Genomic DNA, 25,414 nt, shown 5'->3' on the forward strand with positions numbered 1-25,414 from the left:
AAATATTAATAAATTAGTTTAAATTTCATAACTTTAAATCATTTTCGGAAACAGTGTTTCAATGACCGACCCGTTGTCTTTGTGACTTTCTGTTGTTGTTGTAAACATTTCTTTTGTAATACTCTATTGTTGTTATTGCAGTTGCTGCCATTATTATTGTTTGGTTTACAGCTTGTCTGCAGGTATGTTTTATTTGTCCTTCGAAGTCAGGTAGGTTGTTATTTTATGCTGGCACATCGCCTGTTGCATAAATATTGTAAATGTCATCATTATTGTAAATGGTAGAAATTTATTTTATGTTTATGTGAAAATCTAGAGGCAACATGATTTTTAGTATTAAATGATTACGGAAATTTAAAATATTAAAGCTTCATAATAATAGTAACCTAAAATGTTGTTCATAATAAATATTTCTTTTACTTAAAAAGCCTCAAGTTAGACTAAAATAAGTTATTTAATGGAAAGCCTAAAAGTAGGCTTTAGTTTTATTATTTAAAGATATTCCTTTATATTTGACAAATTAAGTGATTTAAAGCTGGCTCAATTCCAATTCTTATTAACTAAACAACAATTTAGTAATTTAGCTTGTCTTTTCCCTGTTATATTCAATTACAATTTGCACGAAATCTAAGCATTTCACAACTATCTCTTGTTTTTTATTACTTTAAACAAATAATAAAGTGTTAAAATCACAAATAAACTGGCAAAAAAAAATTAACACTTCAACAATATGACTATCACCAAGTATTTAAAAGCATTTTGAAACTTTGCCAAACACTCACTTACAACATACTTTTCGTAGTTTAGCACGAGTTACAATAATAATAATAGTACTTAGTTGTACACAACAGCAAACAAATGAGGCCAACAAAAGCTTGCCACAGAAACCTCTGCAACACCAGGGGAAACCCCCACAAAACAAGGCAGTATTAAAAAACAATAAAAATAAAAGCGACGACAAGGCTTTTGCCACCAAAAAAATAAATAGAAAAAAAACAATGAATATAAAAAATATGTTGCAAAATTTAGACTGGCAATTGCCAAAAAAAAAATAGAGAAAAAGCCACCAGAAAGAAAATAAAACTCAAAGGAAAAACTTCTACTTAGTACAACATTAAACGGAAGTTAAACTAAAAATTGTTTTAATAGCGTCACGTTTGGCCTTTTTGTTAGTTCTAAACGAGCTTGTAAGCATGTTGCATGCAACATGCTATTTTGTAATGTGATGCCAAAAAAAAAATACACAAACAAATTTGTGTTTTCCCCCAAAAAAAAAACTACAAAAAACTGGATATATGCATCATTTTTATAAGGCGGCCTGTTGCATATGCTAAGAATCATTCATTATATACAAACGGCATGTTGGGTTTGAAACACTAGAATGTAGAAAAAAGTATTATAGCGTTCTTGAAATTCGTTAACTATTTTTGCTACTCAATTTGATTTACATGATGCAAGTAGTTTTTTGCCTCCCTACTTCTTTTAGAAAACTAAAACGTGTTGAATTTGTTTGTAAATTTTCTACTTGTTTGTGATTGTCATTGCCGCTGTCGTCATCGTCAAACAGCCTAAGGAAAATTGTCATAAAAAAAAAATTTGTTAATAAATTAGAGGAAACCGGAAACCGGATGTTTTAAAACATGTTTTCCAAAGGAAATTGAACTGAATATGAGAACATTTTGAAAATAACACCTAAATAAAAAAAAAGTGATTTGTTTTTTTTTAAGTGTTCAAATAAAAACGCAACATGATGTATGTTGATAGCCTAAAAGTGTGCTATTTTTTATTAACAATGCCAGAACCTTTTTTGTGGAGGTTTTTTTTTATAATGAAACAGGAAATTGGCAACACTTAAAAATGTGTAAAATTTGTGTAACAAAAACATACATTTTTTAAATTTAGTAAAATGTGTAGTATACTTTAAGGGGTCATAAAGAAATAATGTTTAAATTTAAGGTTTTTATTGGTTTGTGAGTTTATTATGATGAATTATCAGAAAATTATATTTTGGTTTATTCAATAAGTTATGATTTATAACAAAATTATGTCAAAGTGATGAAAATATGATTAAATGTTTAAAAATCGAATAAATATTTTTCAAGTTTTTTACAAAAATAAAAATTTTTTATAAAAATATTTTTTTTAAAAAAAAGCTGTAGTATATATTTTAATAAAACTGATTTTTAAATAAAAACAAGTAAGAGAGCTATATTCAAAATTTTTTTGTGAAAAAAATTGTATGCAAAAAAAAGTTATTTTTTAATTTTTAAATTATTATTTTATTATTTTATCTAATTTTATGACAAACATTTTTTTTTTTGAAAAAAAATTCGGGTTGAAAAAGATTTTTCCCGATTTTGACCGATTTTGGCAAAGGGTTTTGAAATATCTATCATTAGATATCCATATTGTTTATATTAATGACTTAGTAATCCAGATATAGAAAAAAAATGGAGGCTTTCTTAAAAAGCTATAATAAAGCTTTCTTACAAAAAGCTGTTATAAAGCTTTCTTATAAAAAGCTGTTATAAAGCTTTCTTACAAAAAGCTGTTATAAAGCTTCCTTACAAAAAGCTGTTACAAAGCTTTCTTACAAAAAGCTGTTCTAAAGCTTTCTTACAAAAAGCTGTTGTAAAGCTTTCTTACAAAAAACTGTTATAAAACTTTCTTATAAAAAGCTGTTATAAAGCTTTCTTACAAAAAGCTGTTATAAAGCTTTCATACAAAAAGCTATAATAAAGTTTCTTATGAAAAGCTATAATAAAGCTAGCTTTCTTCTTACAAAACCTATAATAAAGCTTTTTTATAAAAAGCTGTAAAAAGCTTACTTACAAAAAGCTATCTGTCTTACAAAAAGCTATAATAAAGCTTTCTTAAAAAAGCTATACATATTAAAGATTTCTTACCAAAAGCTATAATAATGCTGTAATCCAAAAAGCTATACTAAAGCTTTTTATAAAAAGCTACATTTTTTTGAAAATTTTAAATACATAATTATTTAATAAGTTTTTAAATAATAAATTTTTCCAATTATAAAAATTTTTGTTCACTAAAAGCTCTTTCATAATGAAACGTTTTGTTTTTAATTTTTCTTATATATTTATACAAAAAGTTAAACTTATAAAAAATCTATAAATCTTATAAAAAATATCTCTACAAAAAAGCTTTTTCCTAATAAAAATGTGTATAATTGATTATAAAGCTTTTATGTAAAACACGTATTCGTAATATACCTTGTTTATTAAGAGCTTTTTTAGCATTTTCATAAAATATTTGTACATACATTTATGCATAATAAAAATTGATTAATTAAAAAGCTTTTTCACAAAAAAAAAACTTTTTTTTACATCCTCTTTATAATATATCATAAAAAGCTTTTTCCAAAAATTATATTGAAGCTTGTTATAAACATATTTTTCATAATATAGCTTTTCATTAAGTCTTTTGAAAAAAACTTTTTCTTAATAAAGCTTTTTAAAAATGAAAGCTTTTTCATAAATAAGCTGTTTTTATAAACAACTTGTTCAGTTTTTTCATAACAAATTTATGAAAAGAAATTTTCATACAAAAAGCTTTTAAATTTTTTATAAAAAATAATTTTTCATAAAAAAGATTTTGATAAAAGAGCTTCTTTTCATAAACGATATTTTTGAATTAAACCAATAAATATTGTTTCCTTGATTTGATTCGCTACAAGAAAATCAATTAATTTGCTAAACCTCCAAAAAAAATGTTGCATACTTTTAGGCAAGCAAAAATTCATTGTGCTTAAAACTATTGAATAATTCGTTTTAAAACCATATTTTTTTCTCTTCTATTATTCCACAATTATTTTGTTTATTTTTGCTTTTAATTTATGATTGTTTTTAAATCATTTTACCTCAATTGTTTTTGCATTTTTATTTGACGTTTTAAAAAAAACACTCATTTTGCATTTAATTTTTTTCCACCCCCTTACCTTTAGTTTAACCATTCATTTTTTTTGTTATTTGTTAGTAATTTGTGGCAAATGACATTTTCAATTAATTTTGCACACAGAAAAATGTCATAGTCAAACTAAATGAAACAGAAAAACACACACATACACTCTAACAGTGAGAAAAAAAAACAAAAAAAACTTAAAATTAATTAAAAATGTATTGCAAGTGAAAAACATTTTAATTTTGTTGTCAACATTCATTGTAATCAACGCACAAATACAGCATGTTACTACATACAGCAATAACTAAAAAAAAACCAGCTGACAAACCAAACGGAAATAGTAGAAATTAAATACAAATTTTGTTAAAAAAAACCCTGCACCCCCTGGAAAGTTCTCAAAATCTTTTACGCCAAATAAATCACTCATTGAAGTAGAATGAACAAGTGAAATAAGGAAGAAAAAAAGATTTCTTTTGAAAAACTAATTTTTCTAATATTAAAACAGAAAAAACAAGAATCTTTTTATAAAATTAGCGATGTCTCAAACTAAAGCATTTGCTTCATTGCCTTTAAATATTTTTTTTCTAAAGTTCTTAGGAATATTTCATCTTTATACAATTTAAAGCCACTTTGTGTGTTACCACATCAAGAAAACCTTATACTAGAGCTGGATTCTGCTATTTTTTTTATATTTTTTATTTCCATTTTCAGAACTTTACATCTAAAGAACTTTTTTATGAGTTATTTCCAGGCTTCTTGCCACACACCCCTTTCGTTGCCTGCGTTACCTTCATCTTTACAACGTTGCATGATGATAAAATGTTTAAATACTTACAACTTTGCTTTTGTTGAGCAAAAAAGGCTTTTGGGGTTTTTTATGCAAAATCCATGAAGTAGAAAAAGAGTTTGTTCACTACTATTCACTATATTCTCGGGCAGAAAATGAAATGATGAGAAATGGTGGGTGTTAAAGTGGGGGTCTGGAGACTTTTCTACAGCTGTTGTTAAACGTTGTCGACATTGTATGTTCAACAAAACTTGCCAAATGGCGAAAACTTATTTAATTCACTTCGTTTTTTCCGCATTTAATTCAATTACATTAAAAAAGTTTTTTAACAGTTTTTTTCTTTTTTTTTGCTCTCATTGTGTCAGCTTTTGTATGCAAAAGTGAAAAAGAGAGAGTATGGGGTAAGTCTTGTTACACTGTTGTATTACTTTTATATATTGTTGCTGGTTTCTGTTAAATGTTTCGCTTTTGATTTCGTAAATAGTGTTTTGTAGAATTAAATATACGTAAATGTTTTGTCGTAGGACGAGCTGTATTGGGCTGGTAGAGAGTAGCGGGGTAAGTAGGTATAAATGTGGTAAATTTTACATAAAAGAGCTTTTAATGCTAATGAAAATAAATTGAATTTGAAGTGAGATGAAAGACCTAGGAGAGTTGTTACAAAAAATAGCGTTGAGGATTTGCCAGTAAATAAGAAAGAGATTTGACAAATATAGTAAACTAAAATTGAAAAAGTTTTGAAAGATACTTTAATTTTAGGTAAAACAATAAGCAGATTTTTTAACACTGTGAAAAACTTTTAGAAAAACATAAACAAAGTTTAAGCTGTTCATATAAATTTAAAGGGATAGCGTTTTTATAAGGAAGATTTTAAACTTTTTTAGTAAAAGTCATTCCTTAGAAAAATAAATCTTATGAAAGTCTTTATTATAAAAAATTTAGTAAATTATGTTATCTTTGCAAAAACCCATTCTAACCAACTGTTTTTTAAAATATTTCTTAAGAATAAGCTTTTCTAGAAAAGTCATTTAAAAAAGCTTTCTTATGAAAATGCTTTTTAAAACATTTATTATACAAAGTTCATAAAAAAGCTTTCTTATAAAATTTTTTATTAAAAAAGCTTTCTTATGAACATTTTTATTAAAAAAGCTTTCTTATAAAAATCTTCATAGAAAACATTTCTTATGAAAATCTTTATTGAAAAAGCTTTCTTTTGAAAATCTTTATAAAAAGCTTATTTATGAAAATCTTTATTGAAAAAGCTTTCTTTTGAAAATCTTTATAAGAAGCTTTCTTATGAAAATCGTTATAGAAAAAAAGCTTTCATATACAAATTTTCATAGAAAACATTTCTTATGAAAATCTTTATTAAATAAGATTTTCATAAGAAAGCTTTTTTAATAAAAATGTTCATAAGAAAGCTTTTTTAATAAAAATGTTCATAAGAAAGCTTTTTTAATAAAAAATTTTATAAGAAAGCTTTTTTATGAACTTTGTATAATAAATGTTTTAAAAGGCATTTTCATAAGAAAGCTTTTTTAAATGACTTTTCTAGAAAAGCTTATTCTTAATGAAAATCATTTTTAAAAAGGCTTACTTTTGAAAATCTTTTTAAAAAAGCTTTGTTATCAAAATCTTTATAAAAAGCTTATTTATGAAAAAGCTTTATTTTGAAAATCTTTATAAAAAAGCTTTCTTTTGAAAATCGTTATAGAAAACTTTCTTATGGTAATATTTATTAAAATAGCTTTTAAAAACTGTTTAATAAATAAACTTTTAAAAGCTTTTAAATAAATAAACTTTTAATTGCTTTAAAATAAAGCTTTTTATTAAATAAGCATTTAATAAAGTAATTATAAATAAAAAGCTTTTTATTTATTGTAATTTTTTTTACTTTTTCAACTTTTTTTCATAAATAGCAATAATCTTGCTTCTAAAAGCTTTTTAATGGAATTTTAAAATCTTAATTAAAAGTTTTAAAAACGCATGGCATAAATGGCAATAAACTTTTAAAATCTTTTAGTAAATTAGCTTTTAAAAACTTTTTAATAAATAAAAAAAAAGCTTTTAAATAAAAAATTGTTAAAAGTTTTAAATAAATAAATTTTTTAAATCTTTTAAATAAGCAAACATTAAAAATCTTTTAAAAGCCTTTAAATAAATAAACTTTTAAAAGCTTTTAAACAAGCAAACTTTAAAAAGCTTTTAAATAAAAACACTTTTAACAGCTTTTACATAAATAAACTTTTAACAGCTTTTAAAAGAAATAAATATTTAAATGCATTTATATAAATTGGCCTTTAAAAGCTTTTACTTACAGCTTTTAAATAAATAAACTTTTAAATGATTTTATATTGTTTAAAGTTGATTTTAAAATCTTTAAAATAAAGCTTTTCAATAAATAAACATTCAATAAATAAACTCTTAAAAGCTTTCAAATAAGTAAGCTTTTTAAAGCTTTATAAAAAATTGATATTGGCTTTTAAAAGCTTTTTCATGAATACAATTTTAAAACCCTTTTAATAAATAAGTTTTTTAACATAATTATATTAAACATTTAAGCAAAAAAACTCTTTAGATTTTAACTGATATAAAAGCTTTTTAAAAATATATCTTTATAAAACCTTTTAATGAATAACTTTTTTGAAAGCAGTTTAATAAAAAATAAATGCCATTTAAGCTTAAAAAAAACCTTTTAAATAAAAACTAAAAACTCTTAGGCCTTTCACTAATACAAAATCCCAATTTTATGCATAAAACACTAAATTTTCAACTAAAAAATATTTAAATATTACACAAAAAAACACCAAATATTCCCACTACAGCTTTTAAAATAAAATTGATGACAAAGTTTTTTTTGTAATATTAAATATTAAAAAAACAATATAATAAATTCCACACAAATATTTAACAAAATATTGTCAACGCCTAACATGTATTGTTTTAAACAGCAACATTTTATTTATATTTATTTTTTTAAACACAAACTCCCCTAAAAGTATACAGCTTTATATATGACAATTTTTTTTCTTCTATTTTTACCACATTTTCCATAAAAATTTATTGATTTCCATTATATATAAAATAGGAAAATAAATTGTACAACACAAAAAAAAATATATATAAAATAAACACTAAACTACAACAACTTTCAATTAAAAATCACAAATCAACCCAGCAATATTGTAACATAAAAATGTGTAACACAGGAGTGCGAGTGTTTGGTTATAAAACATTTAGGCCAGCCTAAAACTCTACACCATAAATTACAAATGTAAACTATATAGTTGAGCACACATGACAGAAATAATAATAATATAAAAAAAAACTGAGGGTACTAGGGAGAAAAAAAAATCAAGGAGACTACATAAAAACCATCAATTAAATATTTTATCAAAAAATGCCTTTTAGCCCAAAGCCGCTTAAAAGCCCATTAAACTGTCAGTGTTGTTCTGTTATTTGTTTATAACAAAATATATATTTTTTTATTATTATTCACAAATTGTACAATACTTTTTTTTTTGGGCAGAAAAAAATGGGTTGATGTTTGTTTGTAGGGATAGAGTTGTAAAGCACTTACCCTTACTGGCATGAAAATATGTAGTAAAATTTTAGAACTTTGGAATTTGGCTTACAGAAAATAATATAAATTTTTATATGCAACAATTAAAACAATATGTCACAAAAAATAGATATATAAAACTAAAATTAAATGGATTGAATTGTTGAGCAATTGTTTTTAAAATATATACAATTTAGATAAATTTACAAAAGTAATAAAGTAAAAAATAAAGCATAGATTAAGGGTGTAGTTAAAAAAATATTTAAAATAAGTTTTTAAACAAAAAGTTTATTAAATTCTAGCATTTCATTTTAAAATATTGCATACTAACAAGGTTTTTTCCAGTTTTTAAACATTTATAAAATCTATAGCCTACCCTAAGGCTTAAACAAATATATTTAACCTTAATATAGTTACCATGTCTGCAAAATTCCTTAATTAAGCATAGTATATTTATTCTCATCTTTAAAACACATTAAGATTAATCTTTTTTAAACATTGCACTCAAAAACTATAGCATACTTTATGGCATATTTAATTGTGTGTTGTGCCCTGCTCAATTATTCCATAACACATGCTTTTAGATTTGTCACAAATTATTTTTTAACAATTTTTTAAATACCACAAATCTTTTATTCATTGTTGGCATAAAACCCTTTACAGAATCAAAAAAAAAAAACAACCAAGAATTAGTTGATAAAAATGTTGTGTACCAAAACCAAACAATTTGTCTTGTTGCAACAACAAATATTGTGTTGCAACAAAACTAAAACCGGTAGTTATTATAACATCCATACAGACACAGATTTACATATCCCGTACAAATTCAGTTCAGCTTTTTTTTTGGGGAATTTATTTTCAAGGGGCATGGAGAGTGATAAATAAATTGAATGCTATCTCAACACATTTACAATATTTAAAACACATGTACTAATACATATATATGTACATACATATGTACGTGTGTATAAACATATATTAAATGTTTATACTAAAAATGCATTTAAAAAGTAATTTGTCTGAGACCGCCAAAAATAAAATCCGCATGAATTTATTTAAAATGTTGCCAACACCAAAGTAAATATGAACATACCTCTCTATCACATAAACATACATACACATTCAGACATACATATTTACATACATACATGCAAATACATATAGGTAGTATGTTATATGTACAGGGAATATGCAAACATTTTTGCCATAAAATGTATAGTAGACATGATTTGAATAAGGAAAAAAAACCCATGATATGAGTATAATATACGTGAACAGCTAACAAATAAACCTGTTGGTCTTTCCAAAGCATATATACAGGGAATGGCAGCAGGAATATGTATCTAAAAATGAGAAAATGCAGCATACTTTTAGGTAAATGTTGCTTAAAAAGCCTAACAATTGTTATATTTTATAAAATATTTTGTACTTAAAAGTCTGCCTATTTTTAGGCACTTTTTATTAATTTTTAAAATGTTTTCAAATAGTGCTGCCTATTTTAAGGCAAAAATTTAAAATAAATTGCCTACTTTTAGGCAAAATTTTTATTTAAATTAAATTTTATAAAATTAAAATAGACAAGCTGCCAAAAAAAAATCGGTTACTTTTTAAAGTAATCATGAATATGTAGTTTATTTGGTATTTTCCCGTAAAGGCATAAATGTATATTTTTATTACTTAAAACAATAAAATTAAAAAAAAACCATATCAAAATTTTACGGTAATCGGTTACTTCATGAAGTAACCGGTTACCTCTGTAAATTGTTGTGATAAAGAATGTGAAAATATGTTTAAATGAATTATATTCATTTAACTAAGCTAAAGCAATACAAAAATTTAAAAATTCAAATAGAAAATCTGCCAAAAAATCGGTTACTTTTTAAAGTAATCATTAATAGTTTGTCTAAAACTACTTAAATCTCTAACATTACTCTTTAGATTTAAATTAAAAGAACAAAACTTTAAGAAAATCATATAAGAAGCTAAAAGTAATCAGTTACTTTTGGAAGTAACCATATGAAATGATATCAAAATTAAATAATTTTCAATAAATAACATTAAAACTAACAAAAATATAAATAAAATTTTAAAATTTATGATTCATTGCGAAGTAACCGGTTACATTTGTAAGTAACCATATTATATTTCTACAAAATTAACAGTTTTGCTATTCAAATCTCTACCATTACCCTTTAAAAAGAAAAAAATCTAAGAAAAGCCAATATAAAGGTCAAAAGTAATCGGTTACTTTTGCAAGTAACCATATGAAATGATATCAAAATTAATTAATTTTCAATAAACAGCATTGAAGCCAACAAAAATATATAAAAAAATATTCAAAATAAATGATTACTTTGCAAAGTAACCGGTTACATTTGTAAGTAACCATATTAAATTTCTATAAAATTAACGGTATTGCTATTCACTAAGATGAAACTGACATAAATGAATATAAAATTGAATAATAAGTTACAAATTCAACGTTTAGTTTAAACCATAAAAACTCTTAGAAGTCATATATGGTCATAAAAAGTAGCCAGTTACTTTATAAAAAGGCTTTAAAATTAATTAAATTACATGAACTCAAATATAAGTTCCTAAGTTCGACTTTAATTCAATACTTTCATTAGTAATGCTAGATTTATGTCTGCATTTTCCATCCAAATAGATTTTTTTGGAAATTACTTAAAGCTTGATTTTCAATTCTAGATTCTGAATTTGTCTGCTTAGTTCTAAAAAAACCTAAAATCGAAGAATACTTGTCGGTTTCGATTTTAATCTTCGAAAACCAGTATTAACTAGAAGAAAACAAAGCATACAAACAAATCTGTTGCTTCATTGTCAACTGACTAAGATGACTAAAGAGAAACTAAACAAATAATGATGATGGCTGTATTAAAATATTGCAAAAATGTTGCCTAAATTTAGGATGACTGTCATTTACAAAGACTATGGCCTACTTTTAGGCTTAATTTCTAATAGTTATATTAATTGATAGTAATAAAAAATATATTTAAAAACTGTTGCCTAATTCAAGGGTGACTTTCATTTATAAAAACTATGGCCTACTTTTAGGCTTAATTTCAAATTTCCTTAAAAATTGGTTATATTATTTAAAAAAAATAATTTTACAAGCGATTTCATACTATAAGCAAAAACTATATGTCCTTAACAAATTCACCACTACCTTTACTTATGTTTTACTTGTAAATATTACTCATACGTATAGATGTATGTATGTAAATAAACTACATAGATCTCTTCGACTAGCATACACTGTGATTACGCGAGGCTATGTTCACATTACATGTTCACTAATGGTTGAACAAGCCGCAAGTATATCCGGCATTATAACATTGCTGGTGTTTTTTTTTTTTTTGTTTTTGCTGCTAGTACAGCGCTACCAATAGTGTTGGATTTAATGTTGGCACGGTTGTATTCCATATTGTGTAGAGTAGTATTGGTGTTTGTTACCAAAGCCTTTGCATAAACTTAGCTTATAGTATGGTTGCATGCATGTGCCAGCCATGTAGTAAACATTATGATGATGACAACAGCAACCCAAAAAATATAGTATATGTATGTGTGCATGCATGTATTAACAGAGAACATAATAAACTGATTGCATACAGAAAAGTGGCATTGACTTGGCTTAATATAGGAACACATTCACATTTACCCCAAAAAAAAAAGAACCTGCATAGAGTCCATATCGTTTCTTTTACACACACAGAAAAAAGTGTTTTCCATAATATCTACATATAGAAAAAAACCTATACAGACATATGAACATTTGCGTACGGAAGTAACGCTACAACTTGCCGCCTTTTGGTTGCATTTAATGTATGAGTTTATCATCAACAGTGTTGCTACAAATGACTGCTTTAATATGTATAAATGTTTGTATGTATGTTTGTATATCTATATAGTTTTACTTCTCCAATTTTTATACACGGGGGACATGTTAACATGGCTTTCGTGCCAAAATTATTATTCGTATGTTGTACATGACAGTGGTTTTTATGTTTCCACTACTACTTGTTTTTCATTGCCAGTGCCTGTGCTACTGCAGGCTCTACTTACACACATATTAATATGCCACCATGAAAAATATAATAGCAACAACAACAACAACAACTGCAACATGTAGCAAAAACTCCTTGTACTGTATTTATATTACCAAAGGACTACTTTGTTGTGGTATTAAAAACTGTTGCATACTTTTAGGTGTTGCCATAAAGCACTATAATTTAAATTGTGTAAAATTAGCAACAACAGCAAATAAAAACACAACCGTACTATTTATATTTTTAAGGAAACAGCAAAATCATAAAAACATTAAAAATTTCAGGGCTAAATATTAAAGGGCAACAGGACTAAAAAGGCAAATGAGAATGACTCAATTGTGGTTTAAACACATAGAAAATTTAAAATCAACTAAAGCAAATTAAGATTTGTTTGAAATAATCATGAAAAATTTTAAATGTATTTTTTAGGAAACCAAATAATTTTAATAAAATTCTTGCAACATTTTTGAAGAAATTACTCCCCTTTAAGCCTCCTCAACAATAACGTTTTAATCTATAGTTAATATTAAACAAGGGTTTTAATATAGCAATTTCATTTAATTATTATTAAACAAATTGTAATATAAAAAAAAAAATTAAAAATTTATACCATTAGTTAAAGCTAACTTTAGTATTTAAATAATAATATAAATTTAATACCATAATTATTTATTAAATCCTCTTGAAATCATTATTACATATTTCATTTTAATAAACCAAACAAACAAAAAAATATTCAATTCTAATGATTGATATTTGAAACCTAAAACAAAATATTTCATTACATTACATTCTCTATTATCAAGTGGTATTATTTTACCTTATTTTAAATACAATACAATAAATTGCCATTGTAGTAAATTATATGCTATAGCTATGTATGTATGTGATAATGTAAAATAATTAGAATTTTTAATTTTTTTTTTTTGCTGAGATGTTTGGTATTGTTTTTCCTATATATTCATTATATATTATATAGAGAATTTGTTGTAGTTATACAATTTCTGATTGTAATCCGATTATGTTTTGTATAGGCTTTTATTTTTTGTGCCTCAACACCCTCTCTAACTTTTATGTGTTTAATGATAATAATCATAAGAGGGATGTTTTGTTGTTCGTCTATATATTCTTTTTTTTAAATATGATTCATTAAAAGTTCTAATGATGGTTGGGTAATGTTGGAAATAGTCATGAGAATGTAACGGACAATATTACACGGCTGTAATACATAATAACTTATTATAATACATTATAAATTATTATTATTGCATTATAACATATTATAATTGTATTATAATACATAATAATTTATTATAATTACATTATAATACATTATAACTTATTGTAATCTCATTATAATACATTTTAACTTATTATAATTAAATTATAATGAATTATAACTAATTATAATTTAATTATAATACATTTTAACTTATTATAATCTCATTATAATACATTATAACTTATTATAAACTCATTATAATACATTATAATCTTATTATAAAACATTGTAATTTATTACAATTGTATTATAATACATTGTAACTTATTAAAATTCCATTATAACGAATTATAACTAATTATAAACTCATTATAATACATTATAACTTATTATAATCGAATTATAATACCTTATAACTGATTATAATCTCGTTATAATAATAATACTTATTATAATTATTTTATAGTAAACTATAACTAATTATAATTGAATTATAATACATTATAACTTATTATAATCTCATTCTAAAACATTATAACTTATTATATTTCTATTATAATGCAATACAACTTATTATAATGAATTATAATCTCATTATATCTTATTATAATTCCATTGTAATACATTATAACCTATTATAATTCCATTATAATGAATTATAAGTAATCATACTCTCATTATAACTTGTTATCATCTCATTATAATACATTATAACTTATTATAATTTCATTATAATACATTATAACTTATTATAATTCCATTATAATGAATTATAATTAATTATAATCTCATTATAATACATTATAACTTATTATAATTGTATTTGAATACATTATAACTTATTATAATTCCATTATAATGAATTTATAACTTATAATAATCTCATTATAATACCTTTTAAATTATTATAATTATATTATAATATATTTTCCATAGAGTATCTTACAGTTCCTAAATGCCTACCAACATTTATTTTAAATCTATTGCAGATAATTTATAATTTGCTTTTTTTTTGTAATATCAATCATTATATTGTCTATCATAATAGCAATAATAATAATGATGTTGATGATGATGATGATGATGATAATGTATTTTTTTTCAGATAATGATTAAAAATAACAATAGAATCTTTTTCCTATTTTTGTTTTACATATGTATGTATATACTTATATGGCAATTTAATTAGCATAATAATGACTAAATAATATATGCTTTATAAAATATTTATTATATGCATTTGAACCTACATGCACACACAAGTATTTAAAATTATTTACCATATGGCTGTTATAAAAACAAAACAACATTTTAATTCTCCTCTAATGCATCATCACACCAGCTCTAACTAATTCAATCATTAATTTAATGTTTGTGGACAATAAATTGTATAGAAAATTAAGAATATAATTAAATATATAGATACTTTTTTTTATTATTATTATTATTATTTGATTTAATTAAAAGCTAAAATGCTAATATAATGCAAAGGGATTAAAGGCTGATAAATGGAAATGAATCAAATATAATTTAAAGGCAAATTCCTTATAAATTTAATAAAACATTGCAAATTAAAACCCAATGTCGTAATTCATTAAATTTATGTATTTCCTTTTCATTTTATATAATTACAGGGTGCTTCCTCTAGTCTGGTAGTTAAATTTGCTGATACGGAAAAAGAAAGGCAAATACGGCGTATGCAACAAATGGCCGGTCATATGAATCTGCTTAATCCATTTGTCTTTAATCAATTTGGTCCATATGGAGCTTATGCGCAGGTAAATAAATAAATTTCTTTATTATTCTCCACCACTAGCAAGCCTTAAGAATAAGCAAATTTTAATTGTTTATTTCTTTTCGTTTTGTGTGTGTTTTTCTTTCCTTTGCTTTACATAAATTTTATATTTTTTCCATTTCATGTTTCCAGCAACAACAAGCTGCTTTAATGGCTGCCGCTGCCACAGCCCCTGGTTCATATATGAATCCCATGACTGCTTTGGCCACTCAAATACCTCCTGGCATTAATGGTGCTGGTCAACCATCATTACCCTCACCGACCATGCCCAATTTTCAAATGGGTGCCCAGACACCAAATGGACAGCCAGGCAGTGCTGCTGCTGCCGCCGCTGCAGCTGCGGCTGCTGACGGTGTCTTCACAAATGGTATGCCACCACAGACACCATTCCCAGGACGTAAGTATTTTAAAAGAATTTTTGTTACCAGTTAAGAATGAAAATTATAGAGGAATGTCATAACATATTGGCCGAAGAAAATCTTTACGAATTGCAATAATTTATGGCATTCTTTTGAATTAGAAACAATGCAATGTGTCATGAGAAATTGTGAAAGTATTATTATTTAGTTAAAGTTATAATATAACTTATTATAATTGTATTATAATACATTACAGCTTAGTATAATGAATTATAACATGTTATAATTGTATTATAATACATTATATTTTATTATAATCGTATTATAATAAATTATAGCATATTAATATTGAAATATAACACATTATAACTCATTATAATTGTATTATAATGAGTAATAACTTATTATAATGCAATATAAGTTGTTATAATTGTATTATAATATATTATAACTTATTATAATACATTATAAGTTATTATAATTGTATTATAATACATCGTAGCTTTTTATAATTGTAGTATAATACATTATAATTTATTATAATTGTATTATAATGTATTATAACTAATTATAATTGTATTTTAATGCATTATAACTTATTATAATTGTATTATAATGTATTATAACTAATTATTATTGTATTATAACCCATTATAACTTACTATAATTGTATTATAACACAGTTTAACTTAATATAATTGTATTATAATACATTATAACTTATTATAATTGTATTATAATACATTATAACTTATTATAATTGTATTATAATACATTATAACTTATTATAATTGTATTATAATACATTATAACTTATTATAATTGTATTATAATACATTATAACTTATTATAATTTATTATATTGCATTATAACTTATTATAATTGTATTATAATACATTATAACTTATTATAATTGTATTATAATACATTATAACTTATTATAATTGTAGTATAATACATTATAACTTATTATAATTGTATTATAATGCATTATAATTGTATTATAATGCATTATAACTTCTTTTAATTGAATTATAACACTTTATAATCTATAATAATTTTATGAGAACAACTTATAACTCCACATTACAATTTCATAATTGATTCTATAATTTATTTTAACACTTTAATTTTAAGCAAAAAAAAACTCATATTGTAAGCTTTATATTGATTACAATCTTATTAATTTGAAAAGTTTTGGTAACACTTGCAGCACCTCTACATTTAACTATACCACCCCAAGGCCTGCCAAATGGTGAAGCAGCTGCTTTACAACATGCCTTTGCCACTGGCATGCCACCATTCCCTGGAGTTGGTAAGTACAATTATTAAAATATTATTTCTATATCTACTAGCTTTTAGAAATTAATTTAGTTAAATTCTTTTAGTTTTATCATGCAATATTTATAATTTTAAGTTTTTCATTTAAAAAACAAAAATTTATTACCAAAATATAATATATATTTTAAAATATAACAAATATTTATTAAAAAATAAATCACCCATTCATAATCATTTATTAGAATTTATAGTTTTGTTTCTGTTTTTTTTTAGTTAATATATTTTTTAACTTATTATTATAATTGTTGTGTCATGCCATAAATATTAATTGTTCTAGTAAAATTGTTTAACAAAACATCAAACAATAAATTTACCAAAAAAGAATAAAGTAAAACTATTAATAAATAAAAAAAGTTTTGCTTTGTTTTTTTTTATCTAAAGCTTTTAGTTTTGTTTTAATTTTTTTTCTAACTACATGTCATATATCTTTATTTTTTCATTTATGTTTTAAATGTTTTTTGAAATTATTTGAGAAAAAACAAATGTTTAAAATTAATTGACAAATAAAATTTAAATGTTATTTGTTATTTTTATTAAATATTACATTATATAAATGTTTAACAAAACAAATAATTCTATTTTTTTTTTGGAATAATTTTTATATGATTTGTTGTTTTAATTTTTTTTTCTATTAATATAAATATTGTATTTAATTAAATATTGTTTATTTATTATGTTTTTTTCATATATATAAATTATTATAAATATTTATATATTTAATTGTTGTGTTGTCTTTTAAATGTTTCGATTTTTGTGTAAAACCAAACAAAATTATTTATAATGCAGCCTTTCCCGCCGTTTATGGACATATTCCACAAGCTTTACCACCACCAATAGCGGCGGTTGCACCCGCTCCACGTGAAGGTAAGCTCCTAACTTTCTACATTTTTTCTCTTTCAGTTTTTTTTTTCTTTCCTTCTCTTTCTCTCTCGTTTTATGATGAATATAAATAATAATAAAATAATAAATTTTAATTGTTTATTGTTTGTTTTTGTTATTATTTTATGTTGTAATATTTATTTAGTATTAAATAAATATTAAATATTTGTTTAGTTATTATTATTATTGTTTTAAAATCAATATGTATTAATAAAATACAAAAATAAAGATTTGGAATTTGAAATAAAACCTTGTCTACAAAATAGAACAGAATTTAAACTGTAATATTATTAGATATAATTGTATTATATGTATATGTATATTACAACTTAATAAAGTTGTATTATAATACATTACAACTTGTTATAATTTATAACACATTATAACTTATTATAATTGTATTATAATGCATTATAACTTATAATAATTTTATTCTAATACATTGTAACTTATTATAGTTTTATTATAATACATTATAACTTATTATAATTGTATTATAATGCATTATAACTTATTATAATTGTATTATTAGACATTATAACTTATTATAATTGTATTATAATGCATTATAACTTATTATAATATCATTATAACACATTATAACTTATTATAATTGTATTATTATGCATTATAACTTATTATAAGTTTATTATAATGAATTATAACTTATTATAATTGTATAATAATAAATTGTAACTTATTATAGTTGTATTATAATACATTATAACTTATTATAATTGTATTATAATGCATTATAACACATAACTTATTATAATTGTATTATAAGACATTATAACTTATTATAATTGTATTATAATGCATTATAACTTATTATAATTGCATTATAATGCATTATAACTTTTTATAATTGCATTATAATACATTATAACTAATTATAATACATTATAACTTAATATAATTGCATTGTAATGCTTTATCACTTATTATAATTGTATTATAATACATTATAACTTATTATAATTGTATTATAATGCATTATAACTTATTATATGCGCATTATAATACATTATAACTTATTATAATTGTACTATAATGCATTATAACATTTTATAACTTATTTTAATTTTATTATACACTTAAATACAGTTCTAAAGCTGTTATACCAAATGTTATAAAGTATTAAAATTAATAATTCTGAATTTAAATTCCAAATCTTATTTTTTTATAAAAAAAATTAACACACTTAATAATTTAAAATGCAAATAAAAATGTCATTATATTTAAATTGTTGGTTTTTATAAGAAAAAAACTAAAACTCAATATATTTAATTTAAATTATTAAATATTTCAATTTCCTTTTACATATGATTATGTATAATAAATTTTCTAAAGCTATTTAATAGTTTTTTTCTGCATTTTTTTTAATATTAATAAAAGCATTTACTCATTTCAAAACATTAAAAAAAACATAACATTTGCTTATTGAATTGGAAATAAAACCTATGTTTTAATGGTCATTTACTTTTGAAACAAATGCCCCTATAAGCAGGCAAGGACAGCAGAAAAATCTATATGCGATGTATAAAAATGTAAAAGGGAAAAAAACGGTTATAAAATAAATCAACTTTTTAATGTTTTGTGGCACTTTATGAGGCACAACTCAATAAATATTTGTAATAACCAAATGGTATTAACAAATATGTAAAGGTATTGTTGTTAAACAAAAACAACAACAACAAAATATATATATGACATTTTTATTAACAAAAACAACAACAACAAAATATTGTTTAATATATTATGCTTGTGTGTAGAATTAAATGTATGTGTGTTTTTTATTATTATTACTATCATTATTATAATTTTTTCTATTTAAATAAACAAATTTATTTAAAAATATTGTACAAACAACAAAAACCTAAATGTATTATTTTGTTATATATACAGTTTTTTCATTAAATATATTATTTAAAGCATGTTTAAGCATGTTAGAGTAAATATTTTATTTGATTTAATTTTTTATTTAAAAACACACAGAATTTTTATGATTTTTATTATAATTTATTTTTTTAGCTCTCATTTATTATAAACAAAAACAAAGTTAACAATTACAAATTATTTATAATTTTTAAGTTGTTTTTTCCTAAAAAAAAAAATAAGAAAAAAACCTTTTCGTCAACCTCTGCGCCTACCACCTGATTTTAATCATTTATGATTTTCTCATCATTATTATTATATGAAAACAAATTTCGTTTGTTTTTTTCTTTTTTCTACTTTTATGACACATGTTGTGCCCCTTTAAAGATTTTCTGATGTTCCCAGGATGTTCGATTTCGGGTCCCGAGGGCTGCAATCTCTTCATCTATCATTTGCCACAAGAATTTGGTGATGCTGAGCTAATGCAAATGTTCCTGCCATTTGGCAATGTGATCAGTTCGAAAGTATTTATAGATCGTGCTACAAATCAAAGCAAATGTTTTGGTAGGTTTCATATAAGATATTCTTTAATAAAAACAGTTTCCAATAATAATTTGTTTTGTATTGTCTATTTAGGTTTCGTTTCATTTGATAATCCTGCCAGCGCTCAAGCTGCCATTCAGGCCATGAATGGCTTCCAGATTGGCATGAAAAGACTGAAGGTACAATTGAAACGGCCCAAAGATGCCAGTCGACCCTATTAACAATCAGAGTTCCTTCAAATGTTACATTCTTTTCACAACTCTTTAAATCTACAAACATTCACTAAATTATTTATGCAATTTTATATTTTACAAATCGATTCCTCCACTTCCTCCTCCACCACCACCACTTCTTCTTCATCTTCAACTTCTTCTACTAATCCTTTTATTACTCAACAACAACCCCGCCTTTATCATCACAATAATTTGCTTCCCTGGCAACGTTAGAGAGAACCAAAAAAAGATAATTTAAAAACCAACTAAAAATTCAAAAAAAAAAATATAAAAAAATTCCACAAAAAAAAATAATAATTAGAACAAAATTGCAAACATACAAAAAAGAAAGTTGATTATTCAAAAGAGGGGAAGACATCATTAATTTTATTATTAATTATTTAATAACAAAAATAATAATAATTATTATTATTATTACAACAACATTTCATCATTATAACAAACAAATAGGTGAGTTTTTACAGAATTATTTTTATATACATGAAATGAAATAATATTTTTCAATACAGAAATATTATTTTAATTGGGTGTATGACTTAAAAATGCCGAATTTGTTTAGCATGAGCAGTTCTTTTGGCTCGGAATCCATATATTAGCTTAAAGATGGGAAAAGGTCATAGCTAACAATGGCCAATACAAATAAAAGCTAAACATTTTAAAAAATCGTGCATTGTTAAGTCATACACCCAATATAAGACATTATAATACACTGGAATTATATAATAATCCAATATAAATACATTATAATATATTATAATCCATTACAATTATATTATATTACATTATAGTTGCATTACAATACATTATAATCCATTATAACTGTATTATAATGCATTATAAACCGTTATAACTGTATTATAATGCATTGTAATCCGTTATAACTGTATTATAATACATTATAGTCCATTATAACTGTACTATAATACATTATTATCCATAATAATTGTATTATAATACATTACAAACCATTATAATTGTATTATAACACATAATCCATTACAATTGCATTATAATACATTATATTCCATTATAACTGTATTATAATACATTATAAAACATTATAATACATTATACTTGCATTATGACACATGACAATCCATTATAATTGTATTATAATACATTATAACCCTTCATAACTGCATTATAATACATTATAATAAGTTATAATTGTATTACAATATATTATAATCCATTATTACTGTATTATAATACATTATAATCCATTATAATTGTATTATAATACATTATAACTGTACTATAATACATTATAACTCTATTATAATACATTATAACCCATTATAATTGTATTATAATACATTATAAGCCTTTATAATACATTATAACTGTATTATAATACATTATAATCCATTATAATTGTATTATAATACATTATATTCCATTACAACTGTATTATAATCCATTATAATTCATTATAACTGTACTGTAATACATTATAATCCGTTATAACTGTATTATAATACATTATAATCCATTATAACTGTATTATAATACATTATAATATATTATAACCCATTATAATTGTATTATAATACATTATAAGCCTTTATAATCCATTATAACTGTATTATAATACATTATTATCCATTATAATTGTATTATTATACATTAAATCCATTATAATTGTATTATAATATATTATAATGGATTATAATTGTATAATAATACATTATAATCCATTATAAATGTATTATAATACCTTACAATCCATTATAATTGTATTATAAAACATTATAATCCGTTATAACTGTATTATAATACATTATTATCCATTATAACTTTATTATAATCCATTATAATAATATTATAATACATTATTGTCAATTAAATTGTTGACTCCACCTGAAAATACTATCACTCTTTTACTTATAATTTTATATTTTTTTTACTTCAATTTGAAACCATTTCTTATTTTTCTTTCTCTCTCTCTCTCTCTCTCTTCCTTTACAGATGAGACTCCAGCATTAAAAGAAAATATTCCTGAAATTTTTTCCACACAAAAACACAGACATACCAACCATAACACTTATTCAACTACAAACCAAGTATTTTACACACAGTAATTACAAACCAAAAAATAAATAATAATATTAAAACCAAAAAAAAAATTATATATAAACTTATATTTATTCCGATTATACACCTTTAAAATGAAGAAAACAAAACCAAACACTGAACTTAAACAAAAAGAAAAGAAAAAAACTAAACATTTTTTTGCCAAAGTATCGTAAAAATATATTTATTAACTAATGACATTAAAACAACAACAACAAAAATTATTATATTACAACTAGTTTTGTTAGAGATTATTGAAAAACAAACCAAAAAAAAAGAAATCTCAAAATTATATTAAAACAAAATAAACTTTAAACATTTTTATTTAAATAAAACAAAAAGTATATATATATATTATAAAAAAAATGACTGGCAAGTGACCAAAAACGATCTGGGTTTTCAAAAACAAAATAAAAATAAAAAAATATTTAAAAAAACAAAATAATTTTTATACAAACAACAAAAAAAATTATAATGGGAATTTATAAACAAGTAAAATTAACACAAGAAAAAAAAAACAAGTAGAAAATTAATTAACATAAACAAAATAATAATAATTTTATGAAATTATTATTAACAACAAAAGGAAAACTTATCAAAAAAGTAAATAAATAAAAAAACAAATTGTTGATTTAAATTAAAAACTGAGGAGAAGTCTCAAATTTATAAATTAAATTAAAAACAAATAAATAATTAGTAAAGAAAAGCCGTTATTAAGCAGCAGGAGTAAAACTTTTTAGCATTTTAGCTTAGTAATTAAATAATAAAATATTAATTAAATAAGTAAAGGAAGTAATGAGAAAAAAATTAACAAAAATTTCGAATTTAATTAATGATTAAGTCAAAATATTAAAACAAAAAGTAAATATTAAAAACCAACAAAAAATATATATTATATATTATTATTATTATATAGAAAGTAGGACAAAAAACAACAACAAGAAAATAAATTTAAATAAAACACAACAACAACAACAATATTATTAAATATTAATAATAGGAAAAATATATATTATTTATTACTTATAGTAAAAAACCTAAAAATTAACTGAGAAAAAAAAATCATTTTTTTAAAAAACCTTTTTATTAAAAAAGTAAGAACACTTAAATTAAAGGTTTAGCAAACAATATATCATTTTTCTATTATTATTAACAAGTAAACAAAAACTATATTATATTAAAAAATTAATTAATTAATTAATTAAATAATTAATAATAAATTTAAAATAAAAACCAAACTGTTATAAAAAAAAACATATTTTTGTTATATTAAAAAATTATTAAAAAAAAAAAACATTTTTTTATACTTAAATAATTTTTGTTAAATTACTAAAACAGTATTTTGTTAAATATTCCAATTTTTTGCTTAATTAGTTTTCAGTTTTTTTTAAATAATTTTTATAAAAAATCTTTAAAAACCAAAACTTTAAATTATAATATTTAATAAAACTAAACAAAACCCCTCCCCCTACCCTCAAAGAAAACCAAACCTTAGACTTAGCTGCTTACAAATAATTATAAAAATAATAATAAATACAGGTATTTGCTAACAAATAATTAATTAAACAATTAAATAAAACCTTATATATTAATTAATTAAATTAAACTTATAACAAAAAAAAGAAAACAAACTTATTAAAACTTAAAAACCAAAAAAAAAAACAATAATTATATTTGCACATTATTATTATAACTTATAAAATCAAACAAAACAATTATATAAAATAATTAATTAATTTTAGTTTATTAAAAGTTTAGTTAAATTGAAAAGGGTTCCTTTATACAAACAAATTCTCGTCAAACAGATCTTCAAAAATATCTCTTTCAAAGAATATTTTCATTACTTTTAAACACATTTCAAATAAACAAATAATTTCATTTGCATTTGCTTTAAGTTTTAAAGATTTGTAATACGTTTTCATTGATTTTAAATGCAAAATTGAAAAAAGTACCAAAAAAGTCCCTTTAAAGGTACCAATTTACAAAATATTCTAGAATATTCGAATTTCTAAAACAAATTACAAAGCAATCGCTTCAATGACAAAAAAGATGTGCAAAACTTGTTTGAAAATTTACATTGACCCCATTTTTGGTACTTTTTTTAGTACCAACTTGCTTTCAAATGGAACAAATAAACCCGTTTTAATAACAATTAATAGAGCTTGGAAATTCTTTCTAAAAGTTATTAAGTTTGAAGTATTTTCTCAATGTTTTAAATAGCTAAATACTAAAAAGTACCAAAAAATTCCCTTTAAATGTACCAATTTAAAAAATAGTGCTGAATATTTGAATTTTTAATATGAATTAGTAAGTAATAGCTTCAATGTCAAAAAGGGTTTGCAAAACTTTTTTAAAAACTCAAAAAAGTACATTATCTCTACTTTTGGTACTTTTTTTAGTACCAACTTGCTTTAAAATCACATAAATGAAACCGTTTTAATAATAACTAATAGAGTTTTTTAAATTCTTTTAAAATTCCATATAAAATGTATTAAAAAATGTACTTTTATAATGTTTTTAATTGCAAAATACTAAAAAGTACCAAAATAGTCCCTTTAAAGGTAACAATTTACAAAAAATTGCAGAATATTAGAATTTCAAATACGAGTTTGAATGTAATCAGTACAATTACAAAAAAGTTATTTAAAATTTACTACAAAAATTTAAGAAAAAAAACTTTGCCTTAACTTTTGGTACTTTTTTTAGTATCCGAAAATAAATGTTTTTTGCATTTGGTACTTTTTTTTAGTACC

The 25,414-nt window shown here is 22.4% G+C and overlaps 1 protein-coding gene across 11 annotated transcripts in view; it reads left to right on the top strand.

The window, feature by feature from the left end:
- Positions 1-22,942, top strand: part of bru3 (bruno 3) — a 339,939-nt gene extending 316,997 nt beyond the window's left edge. For 6 of the 11 annotated variants that reach the window (XM_065502879.1, XM_065502873.1, XM_065502877.1 and 3 more), the window contains 7 exons: positions 15,194-15,337; positions 15,487-15,751; positions 16,910-17,029; positions 17,842-17,919; positions 20,200-20,376; positions 20,449-21,038; positions 22,557-22,942. In XM_065502879.1, coding sequence (XP_065358951.1) covers positions 15,194-15,337; positions 15,487-15,751; positions 16,910-17,029; positions 17,842-17,919; positions 20,200-20,376; positions 20,449-20,576 — 912 coding nt within the window. In that variant the 3' untranslated portion in view covers positions 20,577-21,038; positions 22,557-22,942. The remainder of the gene's footprint in view (positions 1-15,193; positions 15,338-15,486; positions 15,752-16,909; positions 17,030-17,841; positions 17,920-20,199; positions 20,377-20,448; positions 21,039-22,556) is intronic. The other 5 variants (XM_065502869.1, XM_065502871.1, XM_065502874.1 and 2 more) reach the window with 3 other exon arrangements.
- Positions 22,943-25,414: the final 2,472 nt, after the last annotated feature.

The sequence above is a fragment of the Calliphora vicina genome, chromosome 3 (genome assembly GCF_958450345.1).
Source record: "Calliphora vicina chromosome 3, idCalVici1.1, whole genome shotgun sequence".
Lineage (NCBI taxonomy): Eukaryota > Metazoa > Arthropoda > Insecta > Diptera > Calliphoridae > Calliphora > Calliphora vicina.